This window comes from Phocoena phocoena, chromosome 19 (genome assembly GCF_963924675.1).
Source record: "Phocoena phocoena chromosome 19, mPhoPho1.1, whole genome shotgun sequence".
Lineage (NCBI taxonomy): Eukaryota > Metazoa > Chordata > Mammalia > Artiodactyla > Phocoenidae > Phocoena > Phocoena phocoena.
This window is the reverse complement of record NC_089237.1, coordinates 25,397,234-25,422,905: the sequence shown is the minus strand read 5'-3', so window position 1 is coordinate 25,422,905 and position 25,672 is coordinate 25,397,234. Positions and strand designations below refer to the sequence as shown.

The window sequence follows — 25,672 nt, the reverse complement described above, 5'->3', positions numbered from 1 at the left end:
TCTCCCCAAGTCACCTCCTGATTTGTTGTATAAAAACAGGTTAAGAGGGCTTCCCTGGTGGCGCAGTGGTTGGGAGTCTGCCTGCCGACGCAGGGTCCAGGAAGATCCCACATGCCGCGGAGCGGCTGGGCCCGTGAGCCATGGCCGCTGAGCCTGCGCATCCGGAGCCTGTGCTCCGCAATGGGAGAGATCACAAAAGTGATAGGCCCGCATACCGCGCAAAAAAACCCAAAAAAACAAAAAGAGGTTAAGAATTATTAAAATAAAAATTACTATAATATCATGATACTTTAAATTCAAATAGAGACCCATTCATGTGCAGCCTCTTTAAATTACCTGTATATAGATAGGGGATGGAGGAAGAAAACAGGTAAAAAACAGGCATATATTAATAATTATTGAATTTGGTGATGGTAACTGAGTTCATTTTATTTATTCATTTAGTCACTCTAATTTTGAATATGTTTGAAAATTCCCATATTGAAAAGTATAAATAAATTAATGGCATACATATACTACTTGAGTACTATGGACTGGACAAAAGCCAACCCTTCTACTACAATGAAAACTTGGAATAAATCAGACAAATTAGGCTTGTTCCAGAATTGTTCCATCCTCTCAACTGATTTGGATAAAGATCTCTAAGTGCTACGGGGGTACCAAAAAAAAAAAAAAAAAAAAAAAAAAAAAGCCTTTACTAAACCCTCAGTTAGTCCCTTACCCCTGAGGATCTAATTTTACAGGTTCTGCTTTGAAAAATTTACATTAGTGTAAAGATGTCTTTTTCTCCCTGAACTGGAATTGCCTATATGAGCTAGAACTCATTTTTACCTCACTCCACTCCACATTCATAGGCCCAATGAATATTTTAAAAGTTTCCGCAGGGTACATGATATTCTGCTCATCTGGATGCCCAAAACTTGGAGAGCAAAGCCCAAACACTTTCAATCTTCTCATCTGTCCTCAGGTAGAAAATGTCAAGAATATTTGCTCAAAATAACAAAGTGAATCAAAAGCAATGTCAAAAATACAACTTAGTACCAGCTAAACATTCTAAAAACAGATACTACTGCTTTATAAATTTCTTTCTTTATGGAATTTTAAAAAAGGTAACACGGGCTTCCCTGGTGGCGCAGTGGTTGAGAGTCCGCCTGCCGACGCAGGGGACACGGGTTCGTGCCCCGGTCTGGAAGGATCCCGCATGCTGCGGAGCAGCTGGGTCCGTGAGCCATGGCCACTGAGCCTGCGCATCTGGAGCCTGTGCTCCGCAACGGGAGAGGCCACAACAGTGAGAGGCCCGCGTACAGCAAAAAAAAAAAAAAGGTGACACACAGGGCTGCTTGAGTGAAAAACGTAGGGTTGAATCTTCTAATGACAGTGGTGATTATACCCTGTAAAGTCACAGTTTAAGCATATACACCCACATCACTTCTATGCCTAGAAGGTGGCTAAAAGATTGCTGATAGTAATTAGAACGACAGTATCTTTTCAAAAATGTGGCTTACTTCATTTTTTGACCTTGTTACTAAGTTTCAAAGACAATAAATAGAAGCCAAGATTACCCAAAGAGTAAGATGAACCAAATGAAGTATCAAAGCAGAGATCTGAGCAGGTAATTTGCAAGTGAGACACGTCTATTTCACAGCAAATCCAACTCTCTCTTTCAAAAAGTTCAACAGTGAAATATTCAGAGGTTATCCACTGATTAGCTCAGTGTTATTCAACTCCACATAAGGAATGCCTTAGGCAAAAAAAGGAGAGAAAGTGGCTAAGTTCCTCCATCTTCTCAGTAATGATACTTAATGACCAATCACTCAATTCAAATGAACTTCAGTTACTAGCAGAGCCAATGTACCACTTTGAGACCTACTCTCCTTCATTATATAGGCAAAATTAAAAATGTCAATAGGAGAAATAAAAGGTCTCAAAACTTAAGGTAAAGTTTCTTTAAGAAAATGATGAAAGAACCGGTTTGTTTCTGAGCAAACACAGGGGTAAGTATGATACGAAGGTTTGCTTTAAGACCCTTGTATTTTAGATACATGCACCCCAATGTTCACAGCAGCACTATTTACTACAGCCAAGACATGGAAACAGGGGCTTCCCTGGTGGCGCAGTGGTTAAGACTCCATGCTCCCAACGCAGGGGGCCTGGGTTCGATCACTGGTCAGGGAACTAGATCCCACATGCATGCCGCAACTAAGAGTTCACATGCCACACCTAAGGAGCCCGCGAGCCGCAACTAAGACCCAGCACAACCAAATAAATACATAAACTAAATTTTAAAAAAAGTCTAATCTTTAAAAAACAAAGACATGGAAACAACCCAAATGCCCATCAACAGAAGAATGGCTTAAGAAGATGTAGGGTGTGTGTGTGTGTATATATACACACACACACACAATGGAATATTAGCCACAAAAAAGAAGAAAATATTGCCATTTGCAGTAACATGGATGGACTCGGAGAACATGATACTAAGTGAAGTAAGTCAGACAGAGAAAGACAAATATTATATCACTTACATGTGGAATCTAAAAAATAATACAAATTAATCTATATACAAAACAGAAACAGACTCACAGACATAGAAAACAAACCTATGGTTACCAAAGGGGAAAGGGGGGAGATAAATTAGGAGATTGGGATTAACATATACACACTACTACATATAAGAGAGATAACCAACAAGGACCTACTGTATAGCACAGAGAACTATACTCAATATTTTATAATAACCTATAAGGAAAAAGAATCTGAAAAAGTGTGTGTATATATGTGTATGTATATATATATATATATATATATATATATATATATGAATCGCTGTGCTAACACAATACTGTAAATCAACTATACTTCAATTTAAAAAAATTTTTAATAAAAAATAAAAATATTGGGCTTCCCAGATGGCGCAGTGGTTGAGAGTTTGCCTGCCGATGCAGGGGACACAGGTTCATGCCCCGGTCCGGGAAGGTCCCACATGCCGCGGAGCAGCTGGGCCCGTGAGCCATGGCCGCTGAGCCTGCGCGTCTGGAGCCTGTGCTCCGCAATGGGAGAGGCCACAGCAGTGAGAGGCCCGCGTACCCCACACACACACACACACACACACACACACACACACACACACACAAAATTAACCTAGAAAAATTAAAAAATAAAACAGAAAAGCAACAGGATTTACTGTATAACACGGGGACAATAGTCAATATCTTATAATAATCTATAATGGAAAATAGCCTGAAAATACATATATATAAAAAACAGAATCACTTTGCTGTACGTGTGAAACTAACACAATATTGTAAATCAACTACACTTCAATTAAAAAAAAAAACACCCTTGTATTTTAGTACTTGGTTTTCAGCTCAGAAACATGTAGGGTGTGAGACAGACAATCTGTGGGACACACAGAAGTCATGCTTCACATAGCTAACCTATGGCTCAATGTCCCAAAGATAAAATTTATTTTAAACATGCTTTTTAAAGGGACCCATTTTAAATACTGCTCTCTTATAAACGCAGAAACATATTACCATTGGATTTGAATCTGCTATGAGATCCCGCAGAGAGTCCAGAAATCCCTGATCTTCCACCATTTGGGCATTGATGTCATGGAGTTTTGCCACACAGACTGCTGCTGTCTTCCGAACATAGGGATCTTCATCCTTTAAGCACTTGCGGAGGGGCTCACAGAGATACTCTGTAATCTTGTCCACCCGGATGCACCCCATGGTTCTGACTGCCAAGGCCCGAATCAGAGGATTGGGATCTTCACAGTCCTATAAAAAACAATCATTGACAACTACAGGTGTACATAAACCAGAAAACTAAACAGTCTGGTTTATATAAGCAACAAAAGAATATTTAATTAATGTAGGCTTCCAGTTTCATTCTACACCAGAACCCACATCTCCCATACGATTCCTTTCCTAAGTACAACAGTTGCCTTTTTAAGAGTTTAGGCTAGGAATTCATTTAACTGCTTTACATACACAATGAAGAAATGCCCTATAGAATTCATTCCAGAGCTGGGCAGAAGCTAAGATAGCTGGTGTTACCATCCCCATGGCCATTGTTGGACCTGCACTAAAAGCAGAAAAGGGCTTTGGGCTTGTATTCTGGTACAGGATAAAATCAGAAATTGGGGCTTCCCTGGTGGTGCAGTGGTTGAGAGTCTGCCTGCCGATGCAGGGAATACGGATTCGTGCCCCGGTCCGGGAAGATCCCACATGCCACGGAGCGGCTGGGCCCGTGAGCCATGGGCGCTGAGCCTGCGCGTCCGGAGCCTGTGCTCCTTAACAGGAGAGGCCACAACAGTGAGAGGCCCGCGTACCACAAAAAAACCCAACAACAACAACAACAAAAAATCAGAAATTGGAAAGATATGTCCCACTCCACAAATATTAAGCAGGGAGAAAAGAGGGCTGGATATCTGGGGCCTACAGCCAAGAAAGCAAAGGAGAATCTAGAAGCTGGTTTGGGCCCAACATAAGTTCCTTGCGTGAAGCAGCAGGGAGGGCCCTCTGAAATCCTGATTAACATACATTCTCCTTTCCTAGCAAGTGCCTCCAAATACAGTACAAATAGAACACTTGCCAAGAAGGAACACCCCTTAAATTGCCCTATATTAAAAAATTTCTTTAAACATTATAAACCTATGCACATGCTAACTTCCAAAAAATGTAAACTAAATTCTTTCCAATGATATCATCCATCTATGAATCACCAGACAGAAAGAATGAAATCTTATAATGATCCTGTACATTGTAGCTAAACACAGAAAAAGAACAAAAATTCCATGAGAAGGAAGAAAGCATGTTTATTTTCCAAAACAATTTAATAGAAGCTAATTTTAGAAATGCTGTCTGATTTTTGCTTTTAATGTAGACTAAATTCCAGGCAGAGGAAAAAGAAGTAAACAAAACAAAACAAAACAAAAACCCTAATAAGAACAACCTTATTACTGTGTTCATCAAATCTAATGATAGCATTCTGACTGGATATCCAATAATATTAAGGACTTTCTATAATGATCAGCTGATTAGATGATTTTTTCATTCTTAAGATGTTTGGGATTTGCTTTAAAATCATCCAGTAGGAGAGGAGGTGGGGGTCAGGAAAGCATGTATGGAGAGTTTACGTTAAACAAAACTGGCCATAGGTTGGTAACTACTGAAACTACAAGGTAGATATTTAGGAATTTATTATACTATTCCCTCAACCTGAGTATGTTTGAAAATTTCCACAATAACAAAAAAGTTAATCAACTATTGTAAGACCTATTCAATAAAACAAAATTAAAAGGTAGCTCCTGTAGTTTCCACTACGTCTGAACCATAAGCATAATTTCTACAAAGATAAAATAGGTAAAGCCCCAGGTTACTGACACTACAATGATATGCCCAACTTTTATCAGCCTTGGAAGATAAAACAGTGAGGTTTCACCTTGCTTTCTTCTCCCACCTGGCAAGGATGCACCAAGCCCAGCTGACAGAAGGCTCACCATATGGTCTGAACTGGATGACAAACTCTGGCATACAGAATGCTTAAATCATGAATATTCCTACTCAATGGCCAATACTTCTCTAGAGGCCCTCTTTTGGAACAGAGGTTGCTTATTTGCAATGCAGACACTAACCATATCAAGAGACACTTCTGAAAAGGTTTTCTGAGGTAGAAGAGACTGTTCTTAAGTCCCTGGGAAAAAGTTACCTTCACAAAGCTGTTGACAGCCATGATGGCCATGTCTGGCTGACTCTTGGCATAGTTCATCAAGTAGAGATACACGAGCTTCTTTAGTTCCAGGTTGTCAGTCTGCATACAATTCACTACATCTGGAAAGAGAGAGCTGAGAAAAGAGGAAGGGAAAGCGAACAGATGTTGGTGCCAGGCTGTTGGACAGAACACAAAGAAACAGCCTTAATTTAAAAAGTGATTTGATGTGAGGACAAATGTCCACTAGTGATAATACTTACCACAGAAATGAATTACTAAAGAATTTATAATAATGATCCCAAGAAGATGTCTAAAAATAGATTTTTAAAAAACTTTTTACTATGAAAATTTTCAGATTAGAGACAGCAGTTTAATGAACCCATGTATCCATCACCCAGCTGCAAGCAAATACTGATACATACCCGATCTTGTTTCATACACAACCTCAACCCACTCGCCTTCCCCCAGTCCCTACCCCATCTAGTTGCTCTAAACAATTTCGAAACAAATCCTGCACATACATTTCATATATAATATTTTAGTGTATATCTTTACAAACTTTTTAAAAAATCACTATGTCACACACAAAAAATTAACCATAATTTTTCATATCAATTCTTTGCAGTTCAAAGCACTACAGTTGTTATGCTTTTTAAGGCACATATTCTTCCACCTGTGACCAGTAGGAACTTATTTGATTAGTTTCCTTATTAAAACAGTTCTCAGATAATTAGGGTCTTTGTTCAAAATTTTAACCATTTTCAGAAAATGAAACAGTTCTATACGTGTGTGCCACGTACACATTTAAGTTCTATTGTATATATACATCCATGAAGGAAGTCACCAGTAACAGGTTATTGGGACTCAGACCCTAGGTTAGAATCCTGGCTACATTACCACTAGCTGTATGACTTTGGGATTCTTCTTTAGCCTCTCCAAGTATACACTGCTTGATCTCTAACATGGAATAACTTCTAATTCAGAATAACCTCTAGTTCAGAAGGTATGAGGACTATAAAAAACACTGTAAATAAAAGCATCTGTCCCTGTGCCTGACACAGAATGCACTTAAATTTAAACTTCCCTTTTCTTAATGACATTAGGAAGGTCATCATTAGCCTCAGGACCTTCTCAGATGTTTGAGTTCCTACACCTTACATCCACCACTAGATGCTGGAATTTACTTGGCCTTCTTGCACTCATCCATTTCTTATCAGCAGCATTTGACCCAACTAATAAACGGAAAATCAATGCATTTCATAGTAACATAAATATTTTAAAGTAAAAGTCTACCTATTTTACTTATTTTTTTAAAATTAAGATGACATTGTTTTAATTTTTTTTTTTTTCATTGTTTTAATTTTTGCCAATCTCTTTAATGTCTACTTTAAACAAAAACAGCTGGATTCTCACACATGCTCCTGCATTCAACCTGTGGTAGAATGTTGTTTAGCTGAAGTGTAAGAAGAAAATCCATTTGCATACACGTATGTAAATTGGAAAATGGAGGAGTATTTTAATAGCTTTTTCATATAACTGGATGTTCTCCTTTGATACATTAAAGCTAGACAAATGGTTGTTTTTCTTTTTGTTTTTAGTCCACAAATGGTAGTTTCTTAAAAGTTAGGTACAATATGGAATCTAAAACCGTATCAATAAACTTTCTGTACTTGGTTGCATTAAATTCCATTCATTTATCACTTATTTTGAATGGATATTTTACCCATGCATAATTTTGTGATGTAAGCACTGGTCACTTGGAAAATATTGGTTCAATGAGTTATGCAGATCTTCTCTATGGTGGCATATTTCATTATACAGCAGCAAATAATCAGTCATTAATTTCACCACCAATCTCATCAGAAAAATCTCTAAGTATTGGGAAGTTATCAAGCTCACGACGGGAGATACAAGTTTTCCAACACTCTAATTTTTACTTTAAAGTCGAAATTTATCTACTGTCAAATTTTTTCCCTTGACGTGACAGGTTCACTTTGTTCATTTTTTATAAAATGTCTCCCAAATACTTAAGTCTGATTAACTATAGTTCTGTTAATCTTTCTTTCACAAAGAAATGGTGTTCCCAAGTCAAACAATTGTGCAAGGGCTTTTTTTCAAGTCAACTGTCACACTTTGCTATGCAGTAGAAGTACTTTATGCCTAATTCCTATTTCATCACACAGAATATTAAAAAGACCTGAACTCAAGGTTCAAGGTTTACTGAAATAAATTTTTCGTGCTTCATGCAGGACAGTCCTAAGTGAAACTGCCCTTTTTTCCTGCAAGCACATGATGGTGAAGAATACAATGACTACTTTTACAGTTTGGCACCACTGCCTTAATTCACACTAAGGCACCAGCCATGCAAATGTCAACACAGTGAAAAGGGTAAATAACACCTAAGTATTATTACAGCTTTGACTTCATGGATTTCATGGAAAGGATCTCAGGAATCCTCAAGGGCCTGCAGACAATCCTTACTTATTTCCAAATGGCCTTCCTAAATTACAGGAAGAAAGGGAGGGGAAAAAAAAAGACCCTTTGGATTTTGTTACCACTGATTTTCATCTTGAATTCGGCAATTAAAGGCAGAGTTGTAAAGTTGAGGGCACTGGCTTGAGCCAATTGAAGTACACATGGGCTTCTGCTTCTCAGTATATTTTTATCATCTTCTAAAACTACCTCAGCAACAGATCTGTAACTGTGTCAGCTCTCAGGAGGTTTTATGCTAGATCTGTATGCAAGTGAAATCAAACTCGTTTCACTCTTAAAAAAAACTTAGTCATAGAGTTAATATAAAAGCAACTACACTTCCTGATGTTTCCAGTGGGACAAACTCATTCTTATATGTTCTGACTGTAATAGCTTTAAATAAAAAGCAGTAGGGCTTGGGCTTCCCTGGTGGCGCAGTGGTTGAGAGTCCGCCTGCCGATGCAGGGGACACGGGTTCGTGCCCCGGTCCGGGAAGATCCCACATGCCGCGGAGCGGCTGGGCCCATGAGTCATGGCCGCTGAGCCTGCACATCCGGAGCCTGTGCTCCGCAACGGGGAGGGGCCATAACAGTGAGAGGCCCGCATACCACACACACAAAAAAAAAGCAGTAGGGCTTCTCTGGTGGCGCAGTGGTTGAGAATCTGCCTGCCAAGGCAGGGGACACGCTTTCGAGCCCTGGTCTGGGAAGATCCCACATGTCGCGAAGCAACTGGGCCCATGCGTCACAACTACTGAGCCTGTGCGTCTGAAGCCTGTGCTCCGCAACGAGAGGCCACGATAGTGAGAGGCCCGCGCACCGCGATGAAGAGTGGCCCCCGCTTGCCACAACTAGAGAAAGCCCTCACACAGAAACGAAGACCCAACACAGCCATAAATAAATAAATAAATAAATTTAAATCATATGGGCTTCTAAGAAGACCTCTGCTTAAAAAAAAAAAAAAAAAAAGCAGTAAAAGCCATAGAGTTAGAGTCTAAAATGAGCAAAGCAGAAGAGATTACCCTTACCTAACATCTTTCCCCACAGTCATAGCAGCAATCACTTTCTTCACAGCCTCCTTCCTCTTTTCTTTCTTTTCATTGTTGAGTTCAGCCTTTAATTCAAAGATTTCTCCTAAAAGACAACAAACGGGTGAGGTCCCAGGATCAGAGAACTAGAGCAGAACACTGTACTATATAGCAAGCAACACAACAGATGACCAGTGGCAGGGCTGCAACTGAAATAAGATTATTTAAAAATTATAGGATAGGTACAGTTCAAATCCCTAGAATATTAACCAACCCATTGATAAGGATGCTATTTTGGGGTTATCGCCAGAGAGGAAGGTGTAAGCCAGATCTCAGGAAGCACAGAAGTGGGAAAAAGGAAAGATATCTCATGATATCTTACTACTATGGGGAAAGAACGGCATCGGAGGGATGATCTCCCGTCAGAATTTCAAAGTCCTGGGAAAAAAATAAATGCAGGCAGCAAACAGGTTCACAAATCAATGTTTTCAAACCAGAAGAGACTCCTCATTCACCTACTCTCAACTCCACAAACAACTGAGGCTCAAAGGTCACTAAGTGAGCGAGTCACAGAGCTGGCCTTAGAACTGTTTCTCCTGACTCTTTAATCCAGAGTTTCTCAACGTTGGCTACACACTATTACCCGGGAAGTATCTAGAAATGCCAATGCTCAGGCTCCACTCTGGACCAAATAAATCAGAATGTCAAGGAGTAGAACTCCTACGTTCATATTTTTTAAAGTTTCCTCAAGTGATTCTAATGTATAATCAGGGTTGAGAATCACTGCGCTAATTAGTACTTTAAGATGATAATGGGCTTTAAGGCCCTATCCTGTTCAATCAATCTAAGAACAGAAATAATAATCCTGAAGCTTCAAGAGTGGTACAAACCAGAGTCATTTCTAAAGGTATAATCTTAAATGACTGACTGCTCAGGCCCTGCACCGTGAAATGCCAGGACTGTCACCACTATTTTAAGGCCCAGGCTCACCTATCTTCAGAAAGCTGGAGCTGAAATAAGAAAAAAGGTTAACCACCCTCAACTGGTTTTAAAAGAAAGAAGAAAATATACTATAAGACCACGAAAAAGAAGTTGACTATTGTCATGTCAACTTTCAATCCACAGAATTGCCTCATTTTCTTCCACCTTTATGGGAAGGTTTCAATCCACAGAATTGCCTCATTTTCTTCCACCTTTATGACTGTTCTTGATGTTCACTTTAACCTCGTTCACCAGTATAGAAATAGTGGGGGCAGCAAACTAGGTGATCTGCTGAAGCCTCTAATGGGAAGGATGAACTGGCAAGAAGCACAGAAGTTGAGCACTAAAAAAGCCTGTTACATCAAAATCCATCGCTAACAAAGCAAACAAACTGTTTCAAAAATCACCCTCTTATTTGACAGCTGCAAAAATAGCACAGACAGAAAAGCTGGGCCCTTTAAAGAGTCACTCTCCTCTTCTCCAAGTCCTCTGCTGCCAAATCCAGCTCTTAGGGTTCCCATCATTTACTTCTGAAAACAGTAAAGGACAAGCAGCACGGTTTCAGAAAATCTGAATTGTGAATAGCAGCAGGAGCTGAAGAATCAAAACAGGATATAACTGAAATTATTCCAACTCCAACAGCATACATTTAAAGAATATGCTCCAGTGGCAGTTCTGGTGGGTGTTACAGGAAGTAAAAGGAACACAGTCTATCCATTTTTTAAAATGTGGTATTTACCCAGCCATGATTCATCTGTAAGTCTCAAACCTTACAAAAATCCCTGAATTAAAAAAAGGTTACCAGGACCCATCATAAGTGAAGGTTTGAAAAATTAGGTGAGTTTTAAAATTACATCTTTTTGTGTTATTATAGAAACATCTTGGTCATCAAAGCACACAAAATGTTAACAGAAGAAATAAATACATTTCAGAATGATAAGAGAATAAGAAAAAATGCTGAAAATGAATGCCAAGGGGCTAAATGCTTTTGTACGCTATAAGCAGTAAAAACAGCAAGAAGTTGGGTAGAGCCAAGGAGGAGCACGGAGGCAAGGTATCTCATACATACTACAGTTTTATTAAATTCTTATCTTTCCCCCCTCCTTTTCCCCTGAATCAAATCTACCAAGCATTGCTAGCAGCTAGCAACAGTTCTCAATCTCGGCTACACATCAGAAAATTCTGCGGAGATTTTAAAAAAACCCCACGTCTAGGCCATATCCCAGACCAAAGAAATCAGAATATCTGCAGGGGTAGGACTGGACATCACCTATTGTCTTTTACTTCACTGGGCAATTCCAATGTGCAGGCAAGGCTGAAAAGCCATGGACTAGTAGTAGCTAATGTAATTAAGCAACTCTCTATGGTGTTTTCTGTATTATAATAGAAGTTTACCCTTAAGTAACTCCAAATGACAGAAATATGCTTGTGCTTTCTAGAAAATTTTCTGGTGCTCCAGGCCACTATGTGTGCCCTCCCATTTTCTTTCTTTTGAAATCATTTTAATCTTAAAGAAAAGTTGCAAAATTCCCCATCTGCTAACGTTATGCCACATTTGCTTTATCATATTTTTATATATTTATACATTTTTTCTGATTCATTGAATAAGTAAACTGTAGACATCATGTCTCTTTAGCTCTAAATATGTCAGTGTATAACTTCTAAGAACAAGGAATTATGTTACATAACTATAATACAATGATGAAAATCAGGAAATTTAACATTGATATACTGTCATTATCTAATCTATAAACCTTATTCAAAGATTTTGATAAAGTCTTTTATAGTAATTTTACCCCCATCCTCCTTGGACCAGGATCCAATGCAGGATCATGCATTACATTTACTGTCATGTCTCTTTAGTCTCCTTTAATCTGAAACAGCTGGTCAGCCTTTGTCTTTCATGAAAATGACAATTTTAAAAAGTACAGGCCAGTCATTTTATAGAACACCCTCAGCTGTCACGGGTGTACCTTCATGATTACACTGAGATCATGCCTTTTGACAGCCATAATTCAGAAGTGATGGTATGAAATCATGTGTGGAAGGATAAGAAAATATCAAATTTCCATGCATTGTTTTGCATAATCATCTTTTGTTAAAAATTTTAAAAATCGTATGTATTAATACATGCATAGAAAAGATTGAGGATACATACCGAGTTCCCATCAGGAACAGGAATAGGGAGGGAGGGAACTTTCATTTTGACTTTTTATTGCTGTATTGCTTTAGTAGTACTCCTTGTAATAAAATGTTTATTTCCAAGTAAAAAATAAAAGAATTTGGCGCAACCACTATGGAAAACAGTATGGAGGTTCCTTAAAAAACTAGAGTTACGGGCTCCCCTGGTGGCGCAGTGGTTGAGAGTCCGCCTGTCAATGCAGAGGACACAGGTTCGTGCCCCAGTCCGGGAAGATCCCACATGCCGCGGAGCGGCTGGGCCCGTGAGCCATGGCCGCTGAGCCTGCGCGTCCGGAGCATGTGCTCCGCAACAGGAGAGGCCACAACAGTGAGAGGCCCGCGTACCGCAAAAAAACCAAAAAACTAGAGTTACCATATGATCCAACAAACCCACTCTTGGGTATATATCCAGAGAAAATTCTAATTCGAAAAGATACATGCACCCCAATGTTCACGGCAGCTCTATTTACAATAGTCAGGACATGGAAGCAACCTAAGTGTCCATCCACAGATGAATGGATAAAGAAGATATGGTTTATATATACTATGGAGTATTATTCAGCCATAAAAAAGAATGAAATACTGCCATTTTCAGGAACATGGATGGACCCAGAGATTACCATACTAAGTGAAGTAAGTCAGACAAAGAAAGACAAATATATGGTATCACTTATACGTGGAATCTAAAAAATGATACAAATGGACTTATTTACAAAACAGAAACACTCAGACACAGAAAATAAACTTATGGTTACCAAACAGGAGGGAAAGAAGGGATAAATCAGGACCTTGGGATTAGCAGATACAAACTAGTATATATTAAATAAACGACAAGGTCCTACTGTATAGCACAGGGAACTATATTCAATATCTTGTAATAATCTATAATGGGAAAGAATCTGAAAAAGAATATATATATGTATACATACACACACACACACACACACACACACATACATATACACAGACCTGAATCACTTTGCTGTGCACCAGAAATGAACACAACATTGTAAACCAATTACACTCAATTTTTTTAAAAAAGAGAAAATATACTTCTTCCTTTTACCCTCCTCAGATCTATCAATCTTCAATGGATCAATCTTGGATCTCTTCCTTTCACTAAAACCTTCAAGTCAAAATGATGTGCACCACAGCCGTATCTTTAAAAACCCATACTTTAATAATTTACTCAATACACTTTTCTGTAGGATATCCCCAATGAGATGGTCCAAGACATACATGTCTGAAGAGGTCAGGAGCATTCTACTTGGAACAATCTTACACCACGACTTTTGAAGAATCTTCAAAAAAGGTTGTGATCAGGTTCTCATACTTACCTTTTTTATTGGTTGTGAAGTACTTGGAGTCAGTCATGGTTGTGGATCTTTAATGTGCACCTATAGCAAGAGAAAAGAATTCCTTTAACCAAGTTATTTATGTCCAGCAAGGCATTCAACTAATTTTAAGATCATTTATATACAAGAATTTCTGCATTCAGAAAGTATCTTCATCCTTACCACCATCACTGGTGATCCAAAGGGATGCAAGGATAATTAAGAATGTAATCCTTGCCTCAAAAGCTAACTGGAACAAAATCCAAAGGCCTAATGGAATAGAGTGATAATCTGAACCTATCATAGTTTTCTGATTTTATCCACAATTATCTCCTCAGAGCCTCCAAGACCTAAAGCTACATTTTTTTACAAATACATCTTCAGTTAGTCACTCCAATATTTAAAATAAGGAAAAGTTTGTTTCAAAAGATCTCCCCATTACTTTCCGTTAAAGCAAATCTGATTTACTTCCCTGCCTCAAGATGGAGTCACTCTAAGACATATATTCTGAAACAGAGTAAAACTGAAAGAGAAAAAAATTTTATCAACCTGTTCACCATTACATGCAACTATCAATAAAAGGAATTTCTTTCAGAAAAAAAAGAAAAGCCTAGATTAGTAGGACAATACTCTTTCATGACAAACACCTAGAGAGGCAAACATCTTAGAGAGGTGTTATGCATGGATTTTTAAAAAAATTATGGTTTTCATATTTCCAACAACCTACAATTCTCCCAAGTATTCCCCAAAATAAAAAATATCAGTTTACAGTTAAAAACAATGCAAAAAACTGAGATATTTGTTCAGTCACACTGAGTACTAAAGAGAATCAGAACTGGTGTTAAAACTTAAAAAGAACATGGATCCCAGCTTCAACTTTAACTTTTCCGTTCCAATTTCCAGAATTAATCCAGTTGACATAAGGCTCCACTGGTAAAACAAAAACAGCATGGACTGATCACATTTCTCCCCAAATAATGAGACAGTGTTTTCTGATTTGAGAAACCCTAAGATTTTGTCCAATGTACTTGACTTCTTTAAATACATTAAAATTTTCTTTTAATAAAGAAAAATGAGCATCTCAAAAATGAGTATCTTCTGGGATTTCCCTGGTGGCACAGTGGTTAAGACTCTGCGCTCCCAAAGCAGGTGGCCCAGGTTCGATCCCTGGTCCAGGAACTAGATCCCACATGCGTGCCGCAACTAAGAGTTCACATGACACAACTAAGGAGCCAGCGAGCCTCAACTAAGGAGCCCGCCTGCCACAACTAAGACCCCACACAACCAAATAAATAAATTTTTTAAAAAATGATTATCTTCTTACTGACCACCATCATTAATAATACTTATCACCAAACTTTGGACAGATGCCCTGGCACCTACTCATTATTTTCTGATCAAAACAACATGAGTGATAATACATTTGGCAAACTTGAATGATAATACCTCCACAAACAATGGTAATTATGGATCTGAGAAAAAAGACCTAAGCACTCAACAAATCAATGCAATTAAGGAAAAAAGCCAGAAAATCATAAAATAATGAAAAAAGGTTGGCTCAAATTTGTTCTCTAAAATGTACTACTTGGACTATTTAAGGGAAATTAGACTCATTTGTTATCTTTCCAAGGAGCTACTTAATGTTTGTAGTACTGATCCTTATACAATAGTGCTTTTAGGTTGTACAAGAATTTCACTGAATTTACCTCGTTAAAAGAAGTGAGCTAGAACTCACACAAATCATTATAGAATACAGAAATTCCTGATTTGACACTATTTGTTATAACTTAAAGTGAGCCTGTAACAGAGGCTTGTCTTTTTTTTCTTTTAACATCTTTATTGGGGTATAATTGCTTTACAATGGTGTGTTAATTTCTGCTTTATAACAAAGTGCATCAGTTATACATATGTTCCCATATCTCTTCCCTCTTGCGTCTCCTTCCCTCCCACCCTCCCTATCCCACCCCTCCAGGTGGTCACAAAGCACCAAGCTGATATCCCTGTGCTATGCGGCTGCTACCCACTAGCTATCTACTTCAGAGGCTTGTCTTATGTAGTATTTTCATAATATCTTTTCTAGCTGAAATTCAAAGAATTATAATCTTTTAATCCATTTAATCATTTAATCCATTCACAATGTGAACTAAATGTGAAGTAGGCAAACTGAAGAAAGGAGTCCTTCACATAAAAGACCTGGAATAGGGACTTCCCTGGTGGTGCAGTGGTTAAGAATCCACCTGCCAATGCAGGGGATGTGGGTTTGAGCCCTGGTCCAGGAAGATTCCACATGCCACGGAGCAATTAAGCCCGTGTGCCACAACTACTGAGCCTGTGAGCCACAACCACTGAGCCCACACGCCATAACTACTGAAGCCCACAAGCCTAGAGCCCATGCTCCGCATCAAGAGAAGCCACCGCAATGAGAAGCCCATACACACCGCAACTAGAGAAAGCCCACGCACAACAATGAAGACCCAACACAGCCATAAATTAAATAATTAATTAAAAAAAAAAGACCTGGAATAAATGTGAAGTTATCATCTAAGAACTTATATATACAAAGAGGAAAACCAGTATACAGAAATGATTACAGTACTAGAGCCTGACAGGAGGGCCACAGCTCAAGGCCATTATGGTCTATCCAGGATGTTGTTACACCACTCTAATCCTTTGGGATCATCAAAAGTTAAAACTTGCTTAACATTTAAAGACAAAAGCTGCTTGGAATTTCTCACTGTTTCTTTGAAAAAGGGCCCCAAAATCGTTCTGTTTTCTAAAGCTCTCATACACATTCACATCTATTAAATTTTTAACAGAAAATTTCAGCACAATCTGTTAAACATTAAATTAACCTAGTCTTAAATCGTACCTTTATTAGTGACCCACATATTTCATTACTTCCCCTAACAAATTTCATCATCGAGGAATAGATTTCTGTCCTTTCACATTGTGAGCACTAAGTTCTTAACTAGAGAATAATGTACCAGCCCACAAAATTTCAGGGAAGAGGAGAGAATCAAGTACATGATCTTAGACCCTAAATTAAGAACCCCTGCTTTTCAAGAGAAAGGAGAAACACACCACTCTCTTATCTCGCACTGTCCTACACAACAGTAATGAAATATCCCTTACACATATTGGCAGAGCAACATTTTATCATGCCAGTTCCTGACTTAAGCCAAAAGAAACTCCCCCAAAATAAAAATAAACCAGCCTAAACAAAAACAAATGAGAAGAGTCGGGGTTGCACAACACTGTGAATGTACCAAATGCCACCAAACTCTAAAATGGTTAATTTTATGTTATGTGAATTTCACCTCAAAAAATTGCATATGTATGTATTTTTTGGCTGCGTTGAGTCTTCGTTGCTGCACGTGGGCTTTCTCCAGTTGTGGCGAGCGGGGGCTACTCTTCGTTGCTGTGCGCGGGCTTCATTAGTTGCAGGACGCAGGCTCAGCAGTTGCAGCACATGGGCCCCAAAGCGCGTGGGTTTCAGCAGCTGCAACGCGTGGGGTCAGTAGTTGTGGCGCACGGGCTTAGATGCTCCGTGGCATGTGGAATCTTCCCAGACCAGGGATCAAACCCCATGTCCCCTGCATTGGCAGGCGGATTCTTAACCACTGCACCACCAGGGAAGTCCCTGTATATATTTTTAAATGAGACACTGTTTTTTGTTGTTTTTTTAAATGAGACACTCTTAATCACACACCAGAGATGAATATGGTCAGATTTTCTAAAACATAGGATGGTGAAAACTGTTGTCTGGGGCTTCCCTGGTGGCGCAGTGGTTGAGAGTCCGCCTGCCAATGCAGGGGACACGGGTTCGTGCCCCGGTCCGGGAGGATCCCACATGCTGCGGAGTGGCTGGGCCCGTGAGCCATGGCCACTGATCCTGCGCGTCCGGACCCTGTGCTCCGCAACAGGAGAGGCCACAACAGTGAGAGGTCCGTGTACCACAAAAAAAACAAAAAAAACTGTTGTCTGCTTTAGAAGCCAAAGAAAAAGCAGCCAAGATAGAGTTCAAAGAGTAAGTCAAGTATCTGCTGAAGAGCCTCAAAAATCAAGTTCCTTCTGGGAGCTGGGGGAGAATTTATTCCTCAGGAGAGTCCCAGGGCAAAGCCAAGCCATCATGGAGCTGGAAGTCACACTACCTTTTTACCAGATCAAACTAGAGAAGTCACCGGCTGTTCTGAGGACCTGAGGTATGACCTCAGGACATTGTTAAAAAATAATAATAATAATGCTGCCACAGTCAAAAGCACAATCACTCTAACTTTCCTAGCCCAGAGTATGATGTCACTGCATTTCAGAAAAGGTCTCCCTGTACAGGATTATACATCTAGATTTAACATAACCTAGTTTCTACTAAATATAGGTTGTAAAAGTCCCTTCTCAACTACTCCTCCCTCCTTCCGGTGCCCGTAAAGAGAATAAGGCCAGAAAAAAATTAATAGGGTCTTAATTTCAAATGGCTCTCTGGGAAATGGCAGCTAAATTAGAGTTGGTGAGGCCACTAAATCCCCTCTACGCATAAAGTAGGACTTTACACAGTTGGTGCTAGTAGGGAAAAAGTGAACAGTTGACCAAATTATAAAGCAGAAAGGTCATTTCAGCAATCTTTCATTACAAGGGTGAGAGATGCTAATCAGATATTTCAGTAATGCAAAGACAATGGCATCTTCAGGTATCATTTATTGCCTAAGAAATGACAGCAGAAAACTCATTACAACAGACACACCTGCAATTTCCATTTAAAAATGACCACAAAATAATCTGTTAATATTATCCGGTAAGAAAAAAGCTCAAAAGTTTTACATCCAATTCTTAACTGAAATAAACTCTGGGAAACTTACGCCTGGAAGGAGAGAAAAGAAGGAAGAAAGGAAAATGCGTCCTACCCGATTCGTTCCCTGTTCAGCTTGGTTCGTAATATTTTAAAATACGAGTGTGTCAAAGAAGAAAAAGAAAAGATGGAAGAACTGGACTTTCTTGAGTCTCTTAAGTCACAGAACGTTAGCTTTGTATTACCTTTACCACCCAATTTTCAGTGAGGCTATTTCAGAACACACTATACTTTCTACTTCTTTGGGAGTTTAAAACTACTAAGGTACCTGCAAACAGTTCTCATCTTACCACCACGCTTAGTCATCATTGGAATGTGTCACACGTTTTCTTGTACAGCTGCATCTCCTTCATCTGCTGCTTTCTATTATGACTCTGTAAGTGTACCCTGAGGCTAAGCGACAGAATTCTACCAGGGAGGTGATTAATAATTTAAATCGTCCCTCACTGAGACCACTTCCTTTGTCACTCTTCCTTTTCTAAACTTACTGAGTTTTCTTTACTTTCTCTTTTAAACCACATGATTATAACAGTATTTGGCATTTAAAAAACACTTCTTAAAAGTCAAAGTTTAATGAAGCATTCACACTTTATTCACACTGCTTCATAATGAAGCAGCCAGGTGAGTTGAAAAAAAGTCTGCCCCGCAAATGGGCTCTGTTTTCATGCTCTGAAAACAAAGAACATGAATCAATTCTTTGGATTCAAAGAATATGGAATAACAGGAAGTTCCAGTTTCTTTACCTCTGTCTTAATCTACAGTCTTTCTCAAACCAGACAGCTCCTCCTAAGACCAGAAAGAAAAAACTCCGGGCTAAGATTTACTCCCACCTGCTTCCCCCTCTCTCACATCGGGTCAATTCTGGAGGTTTCTCTTCCCTTTCTCCAATGTCAGGAATTCCTCTTCTTTCCCCAGGTGGTCAAGATTCTAGGGATATGTTCCTCCATTACGAGGTGAGGAAGAGGTGTCTCAACCTCAAATTACAGAAGACGGGCGAGGTCTGCCCATCTATGAGCAAAACTTTGGGGGAACCCCTTTCCCCCTCTGGTACCTGGACACGTCCCAGCCTCTCAGTGAACGACGCCAAACCAGGAAGAAGGTTCTCCCCTCGGCCTCCAGTCTCTACCGGCCACACCCCTGGCCTCTGGCCCTCCTAACCCCCCACTTTGAACATATCTTTTCCCCAGTGCCCCCCAACTCCCAGTTGCCACCCCGCGGATTCCCTCACCCCGCTCCAGCGGTGGAGTCCCTTTCTCCAACCCTCTTCCTCACAACGGTCACACCCGACGGCTCACTCCATCTTCAACGGTCACGCTCCTAAGATTCCTCTCCTCCGCCCGTCTCCAACCAAGCCTGGCCCCCTTCCCCATGAAAGGGGGACACACCCCAAAGTTAGCCGCCCTGAACTCACCGGAGGCAAGGGCAGGGGTGGCAGCAGCAGCCACAGAGCACGGCCCGAGCGGTGTTGTAATGGTTTCCTGCACGTCACGACTCCTTCTCCAGGTCTAAGCCACTGCGCAAAACCCACTTTGCCAGGGACAAAGATGGTGGACAGGAAACTCTGACTTCAGAAAGCCTCGCCGTGTGACGTCATCCAGGCGCGCGGGAGAGCCAGAAAGTCGGTCATCTCTGTCGCCTTGGAGACGGAAAAATTTTGCGCAGTAGGGAAGCGACCTGAGGTCCGGGCCTCCGAGGAAGTTCACTGACTATCGGAATGGATCTATTAAACAAAATGACATTCCCTGGATTTGTTTCCTCGCACAGGAGTTGTCTTAAAAACTTACACATAGGGATAGTGAAACACCCTGTTTTCTTAAAAAAAAAAAAAAACCCAGCTAATTTCCCTGGCCAGTTCAGGAATGTGGACAATGGTGATCCAGCCCAAGACCATACAAGGGCAGTGGGACTGGTGGAGAGTTGTGCAAGGAAAAGAGGTTGACATGGCCTCAGATCTGAGTTTGAATCCATCTGAGACCGAATCCCTGTCCTGAATGTGATTAGGAAAGTTACTTAACGTCTCCGCAACCTTAGTCTTACTTGTGAAATAAATCCAGTGATACAACTCTCTCCAGCCTGTGAAGCTTAAAGTAGGTAAGGCGCCCAGCATGTAATAGGCGTGCTTACACAAAAGTAAGTTCCTTTCAGAAACCAAGACCTAGATATCTCTGTACCTTCCCCTCTAAACGAAAACTTCCCACCTAAAACTGCTCTAAGTAATAATAAAGTCTTTATCCAAACAAGAAGAAGAGGAATGTGAAGAATGAGAGCCTGAGGCAGAAGCTGGGAAAAAACCAAAGTGCAAAGCGGACTGAGAAGTAGAAGGAAAAGCAGGTGGTCATATCATTTAGGACGTTTTTAGAGTTCTATGAAAGTACAGGAACTATATACTATATCTCTGAGGCCTAGCCGCCCCCTCCCCAAAATTTGTTGAATGGATAAATGTATGAGTGGATAAATGTATGAGTGAGTGGTCAACAACAGTCGCTAGAGAGAAAAGGAGGAAGGGCCGAAAAGTGTCCAAGGATTTAGCAGCACAAAGGTCTTTGATGTCATTGCTGAGACGATCAGCAGAGATAATGAGGGCAAAAGCCATGCTGCAGAAGTTTGAAGATAAATGGGAGGTAAGGAAATGAAAACAGATAACTCCATAAGAAACTATGGCTGAAAGAGAAGAGATATAGGATGGTATCTGAGGGAGAAAGTAGCAAGCATTTTAAGTTCTATATTCATACATTTTCTTTACACTAACCCTTTAGCAATACCATGGGTTCAATCATTTTTCCTACCCACATGACTCCAAAATATCTATCTCTAGCCTTGACCTAGTCCCCAAACTTCACCATCAAATTGCTAACTGTACTGATCGTAAGTCTGCACATATGGCCCACCCAAATTAAGCAAATCATAAGAGTATGGGGGGGTGTTTTAAAAATGTGGTTCCAGGTACAACTCATAGAAGACAGAGGTGGATTTTGTAAAGAGATGCCACCAGAAAAATCTTTGATTCATACCTCTCCCCGGTTCAGAAACTTTCAACAGCTCCTCATTTCCTAATTTGTACAGAACCTATCCTTCTCCCAGTTTTCCCCATTTCTTTGCTCTTTAGTTTTCTCATCTATAAAATGGGAGAAATACTAATATCCAATCATAACATTATTACAAGGATGAAATGAATTAGTGTACGTAAAGCACTTAGAACTATGCCTGCACATAGTATGGACTATGTAAATATTTGCTATGATTGCAATTATCTGAACAAATTACACTGCCAGAAATTACTAGCTGGAAATCTGGGGGTCATTCTTGATTTCTCTCTCTTAACTGCCACATTCATTCCATCTCCAAGTTGTCAATCCTACCTTCAAAATATATTTCAAATTCATCCAATCCCTTCTATTCACCTCATTATTCCAAGCCACCATCGCCTCTTGCCTCAACTACTAGAAACCTCAACTCTCCTCCCAACCATTATTCATACAGCAGCCAGATTTCTGTTTCACTTTTTTTTGAAGTATAAACGAACATTCCAAAAAGTGCACACCAAAAATATAAAGTTTGATGAATTTTCACAAAGTAAATGTAACCACATAACCATTACGAGGTCATCTTAAAAATATAAACCTGGTCATGACTCTGGTGTATAAATCCTTCAGTGACCTCCCATTATACTTTGACTAAAATCCAGTTTCCTTCCCATGGCCTATGAGTGGTTAGGCTCCCGTCTACCTCTCTTAATATCATTTTATCCTTTCAGTCACTCCTCATTTCCTCTTCATTTCACCTCTTGCTAGCTTTTGCAGCTCTCAAATAGGCCAAGCTCTTTTCCATCCTAGGGCCTTCACAACTACCGCTCCTCCTACCTAATATTCGTTTTCCTCAACTCCACACAGGGCTGGCTGGCTTATAATTTAGGTCTCACTTTAATTGTAATCTCATAAAGGCACTCCCTGATTTCCCAGTCTAAAAGGTTCTTCTCTCCCAGGCCCCACTGCCACCCCCATCATAGCCCTCTTATTCCATTTGTAAATTATATATTAGTCTCTTTACTTGTTTAGTATCTCTCTCCCCAACTAGACTGTAAATTCCATGAGGGCAGATACCAAGTCTGTTTTTATTACTACTGTCTACCCAGCACCTAGCATAATGCTTGGCGCACAGGATGTATTCAGTAATAAATGAGTAAGTAAATTATTCAGGAATAAACGAATGAATGTCCACAAGCAAAGTACTAAAACTAGCATTTAAGAGCCTCTGTATTATGGTCAACAGTATAGACTATGTATTATTGGTCTATTTTCCTCTCTATATTTAAAGCCAACAATTTCCTCAAATACAATCCACGCTGCTCCCTTAGCCTGGAAAACCCTGTCACCATGACTGCGACTTTCCCCAAATGTACTCATCTTTTGAGGTCCACCTAATCCACAAAACTTTCTCAGTGGACATCTGGTCCTGATGTAAGATGCAGGAGATACCAGGTTACGTCGCTGTATTAGAAAGCAACTGGCAGAAAGAAGCTGAGATAAAACGAGAGGTTAGAAACGATCTTCCCCTTGGTTACAAAGGCCAATATAGCTTCTGTTTAAGCTAGTTTGAACGGCCTCATTTCTCCCAGCTGTTATTGTCTCTTCCTCTAAACTCACCATATTAACCTGTCTGATGGCTCTTCACACCTTTTACGTAAGTGCAATCAATTTTTGTGTCTTACTTATTACACCATAAACCTGGGAGTGGGATTTGTGACGAGGTGTTTATTATTTATTGGCTGTAATAATTGGCATTGTTAGTTTTGACTGCCTTTTTTCTCACATAACAACATCAGTTTACTTTTGGAATAGTCTCAAAGAACTATTAAGGTGTCTTGCACTCTTCTGGCTAAGAGTGAAACAGGGAGTGGAGATGAAATCTGAACCAAGGTCAGTCAATAGGGATCTGAATCATAAGTACAGTGACAGAAATTTGTTGAAGCTCATTCATTGCAACAACGATGCCTGTATGACACTTTGCTAATTCTTGCTAGAAACATCCAGTAGGACTGTGTAATTCCTGTTCCCTCAGAGCTGGTTTTCCTTATTTTGTTAGCTACTCCATATTCTTCTAATAAATTTTTTAGTTTAAATTAGCCTGTTTTCTGTTGCTTGTAACCAAAGAACCCTAACTGATACCAATGTTTAACTAACTTCCCACTCATCTTAGGTGATGCTATTTTTCAACTTTGTCTTTTTGCTGTTCACTTAAGAAAAGCCTCTCTGTAAGAGCTACCACTGACCAAGAACCTAAAGCTAGGTGTTTTATATAGATACATTATCTCTACTCCTTAAAACTCTGTAAGGTAAAATCTTCCATCAATGTCACTTTCTCCAGCAGCTATCCAATCAGACTATAAAACACTTTTTTTTTTTTTTTTGGCCACGCTGCATGCAGGATCTTAGTTCCCCTGGCCAGGGATCCAACCCATTCATCCTGCAGTGGAAGCACAGAGTCCTAACCACTGGACCGCCAGGGAATTCCCTGAAACACTTTTTGGAACCACAATTACGGTTAATTTGCAAGATTTTATTTCTCCTATTGAAACAACTAAACCCAAACCTTGTTCCAGCGTTCTCATTATGTGAAACAATTAACTATCTTTATACCATAACGTCCTCTATGGTATAAAGTAAGCAAATAATATCTTCCATTTCTAGCTATTTAGCCCAGGGGTTGAGGGGAGAGGTTGGAGAGAGAGGAGATGAACTTTAACTATTATCCAAATTCAGTAAACCTGCAGCTACTCAAGGCAATTGCATACGATGTAAAAGCAGTTTGCAAAAGGTCAGGTTAATTACATTAACTTTGGTATACAATGAAAAGTATCTTCTCTGCCAAGCCTCCCCAATTCATGCTAGTTAGAATTCAACAGCATCACTCCGTTTTAGCACTGTATTCGTATCGCTAATGTGACGCATCCTACCGTGTTCGAGGGCAGGAACCATTTTCATTTAGTGTAGCAAGTGCCTAGAGTTTCGCTTGAACGTAACCTAACCTAGAAGACAATTACGGTACCAGCTTGAATGAAAACTAATCGTCCCAAATTCTGAACACCAGCAGGAAATTTTTTTTTTTAATCATTGGCAGCCATAAGGCTAAGGCTTCTATCTCGGCTTTGTCGCTTCAAATCCTTCCCGAAGGCGGCAAAAATAGTGAGCCACCACCCCCGCCGCAAGCAAAGTGAGCTTTCCATCTCCACATTCCCTTGGGTCCCTCGCCTCTCTCTATCGCCCCAGGGAACAAAGGCCTCAGCAACAGGCCGAGCTCTGGCTCCGGGCGCCAGACTTCAGTGCGGCGACCCAACACCTTGCCAAAAAGACTCTGTAGAGAGATAGGTATCAGAGCTGTGGCTTTCCAACAAGACAGCGATGCAAAACCAGCTAAGAAAAGTAAAACCAACCAGCGGAAAACTCCTCTCCAACCGAGCCCGCTGGAGCCTTCTTTACTTTCAGCTGGGGGCGGAAGCGGAAGTCGCTGTGAGATCATAGAGTTCTCTAGTTCCGGTCGCGGGCCCGCGTTCGGGGCTAGAGCGCCTCTCCATGGCCGGTTTCCAAGCGGCTTCTATTTCCGGTTGCGGCTTCTGACGTAAAGCCGAGAGCTCCTTTCAAACGCGGCGTCGCGGGTTCCTCGCCCCTCGCCTGGGGTCAGCTCGCAAGGACTGGCGCGGGCGGGGGGATTGCACAGCCCGCAGCTGAGCCAGGCCGTTGGGGCCGGCCTGCACTGGCACCTTCGATCCCTCAGCCGCCTGGCTTTTGAGCCCTCCGGATTGGGAGTCCGTGGTTGGCCGCCTCCAGGACTGCCGCTCGAGAGGCCAGCGCTCCTTCGCCGTACCTGTCCCCGCATAGTCACGCTTTTCCCTGTGAGGTGCAGCATTAATCAACTCACCTCTCCCGCACACTGCTTCCCTAACGTGGGTGTCCGCGTTGACTTCATTCTTCACCTTCACTTGAGACCCCTCCCCTCTGCCTCCGGAAGAGGTCTTTTTTGCCCAGTTCCTGTAAGATAGCACCCATCTGGCACCCCCAGAAAGTTCATGTTTACTAGAGAGTTTGTGGGCAAAGTAAAACCTAGTGCACACGCGAAACT

General features: G+C 40.5%; 1 protein-coding gene across 6 annotated transcripts in view; it reads right to left on the bottom strand.

The window, feature by feature from the left end:
* The window catches only part of AP2B1 (adaptor related protein complex 2 subunit beta 1), a 118,463-nt gene extending 98,400 nt beyond the window's left edge, over positions 1 to 20,063 (bottom strand). For 5 of the 6 annotated variants that reach the window (XM_065897327.1, XM_065897328.1, XM_065897331.1 and 2 more), the window contains exons 1-4: positions 13,717 to 13,753; positions 9,218 to 9,323; positions 5,716 to 5,851; positions 3,537 to 3,782 (exon numbers count right to left, since the gene is read on the bottom strand). In XM_065897327.1, the coding sequence (XP_065753399.1) occupies positions 3,537 to 3,782; positions 5,716 to 5,851; positions 9,218 to 9,323; positions 13,717 to 13,753 (525 nt within the window). Of the gene's footprint in view, positions 1 to 3,536; positions 3,783 to 5,715; positions 5,852 to 9,217; positions 9,324 to 13,716; positions 13,777 to 19,967 lie in introns of those variants that run through there. The other variant, XM_065897326.1, reaches the window with a different exon arrangement.
* Between the last annotated feature and the right edge of the window lie 5,609 nt (positions 20,064 to 25,672).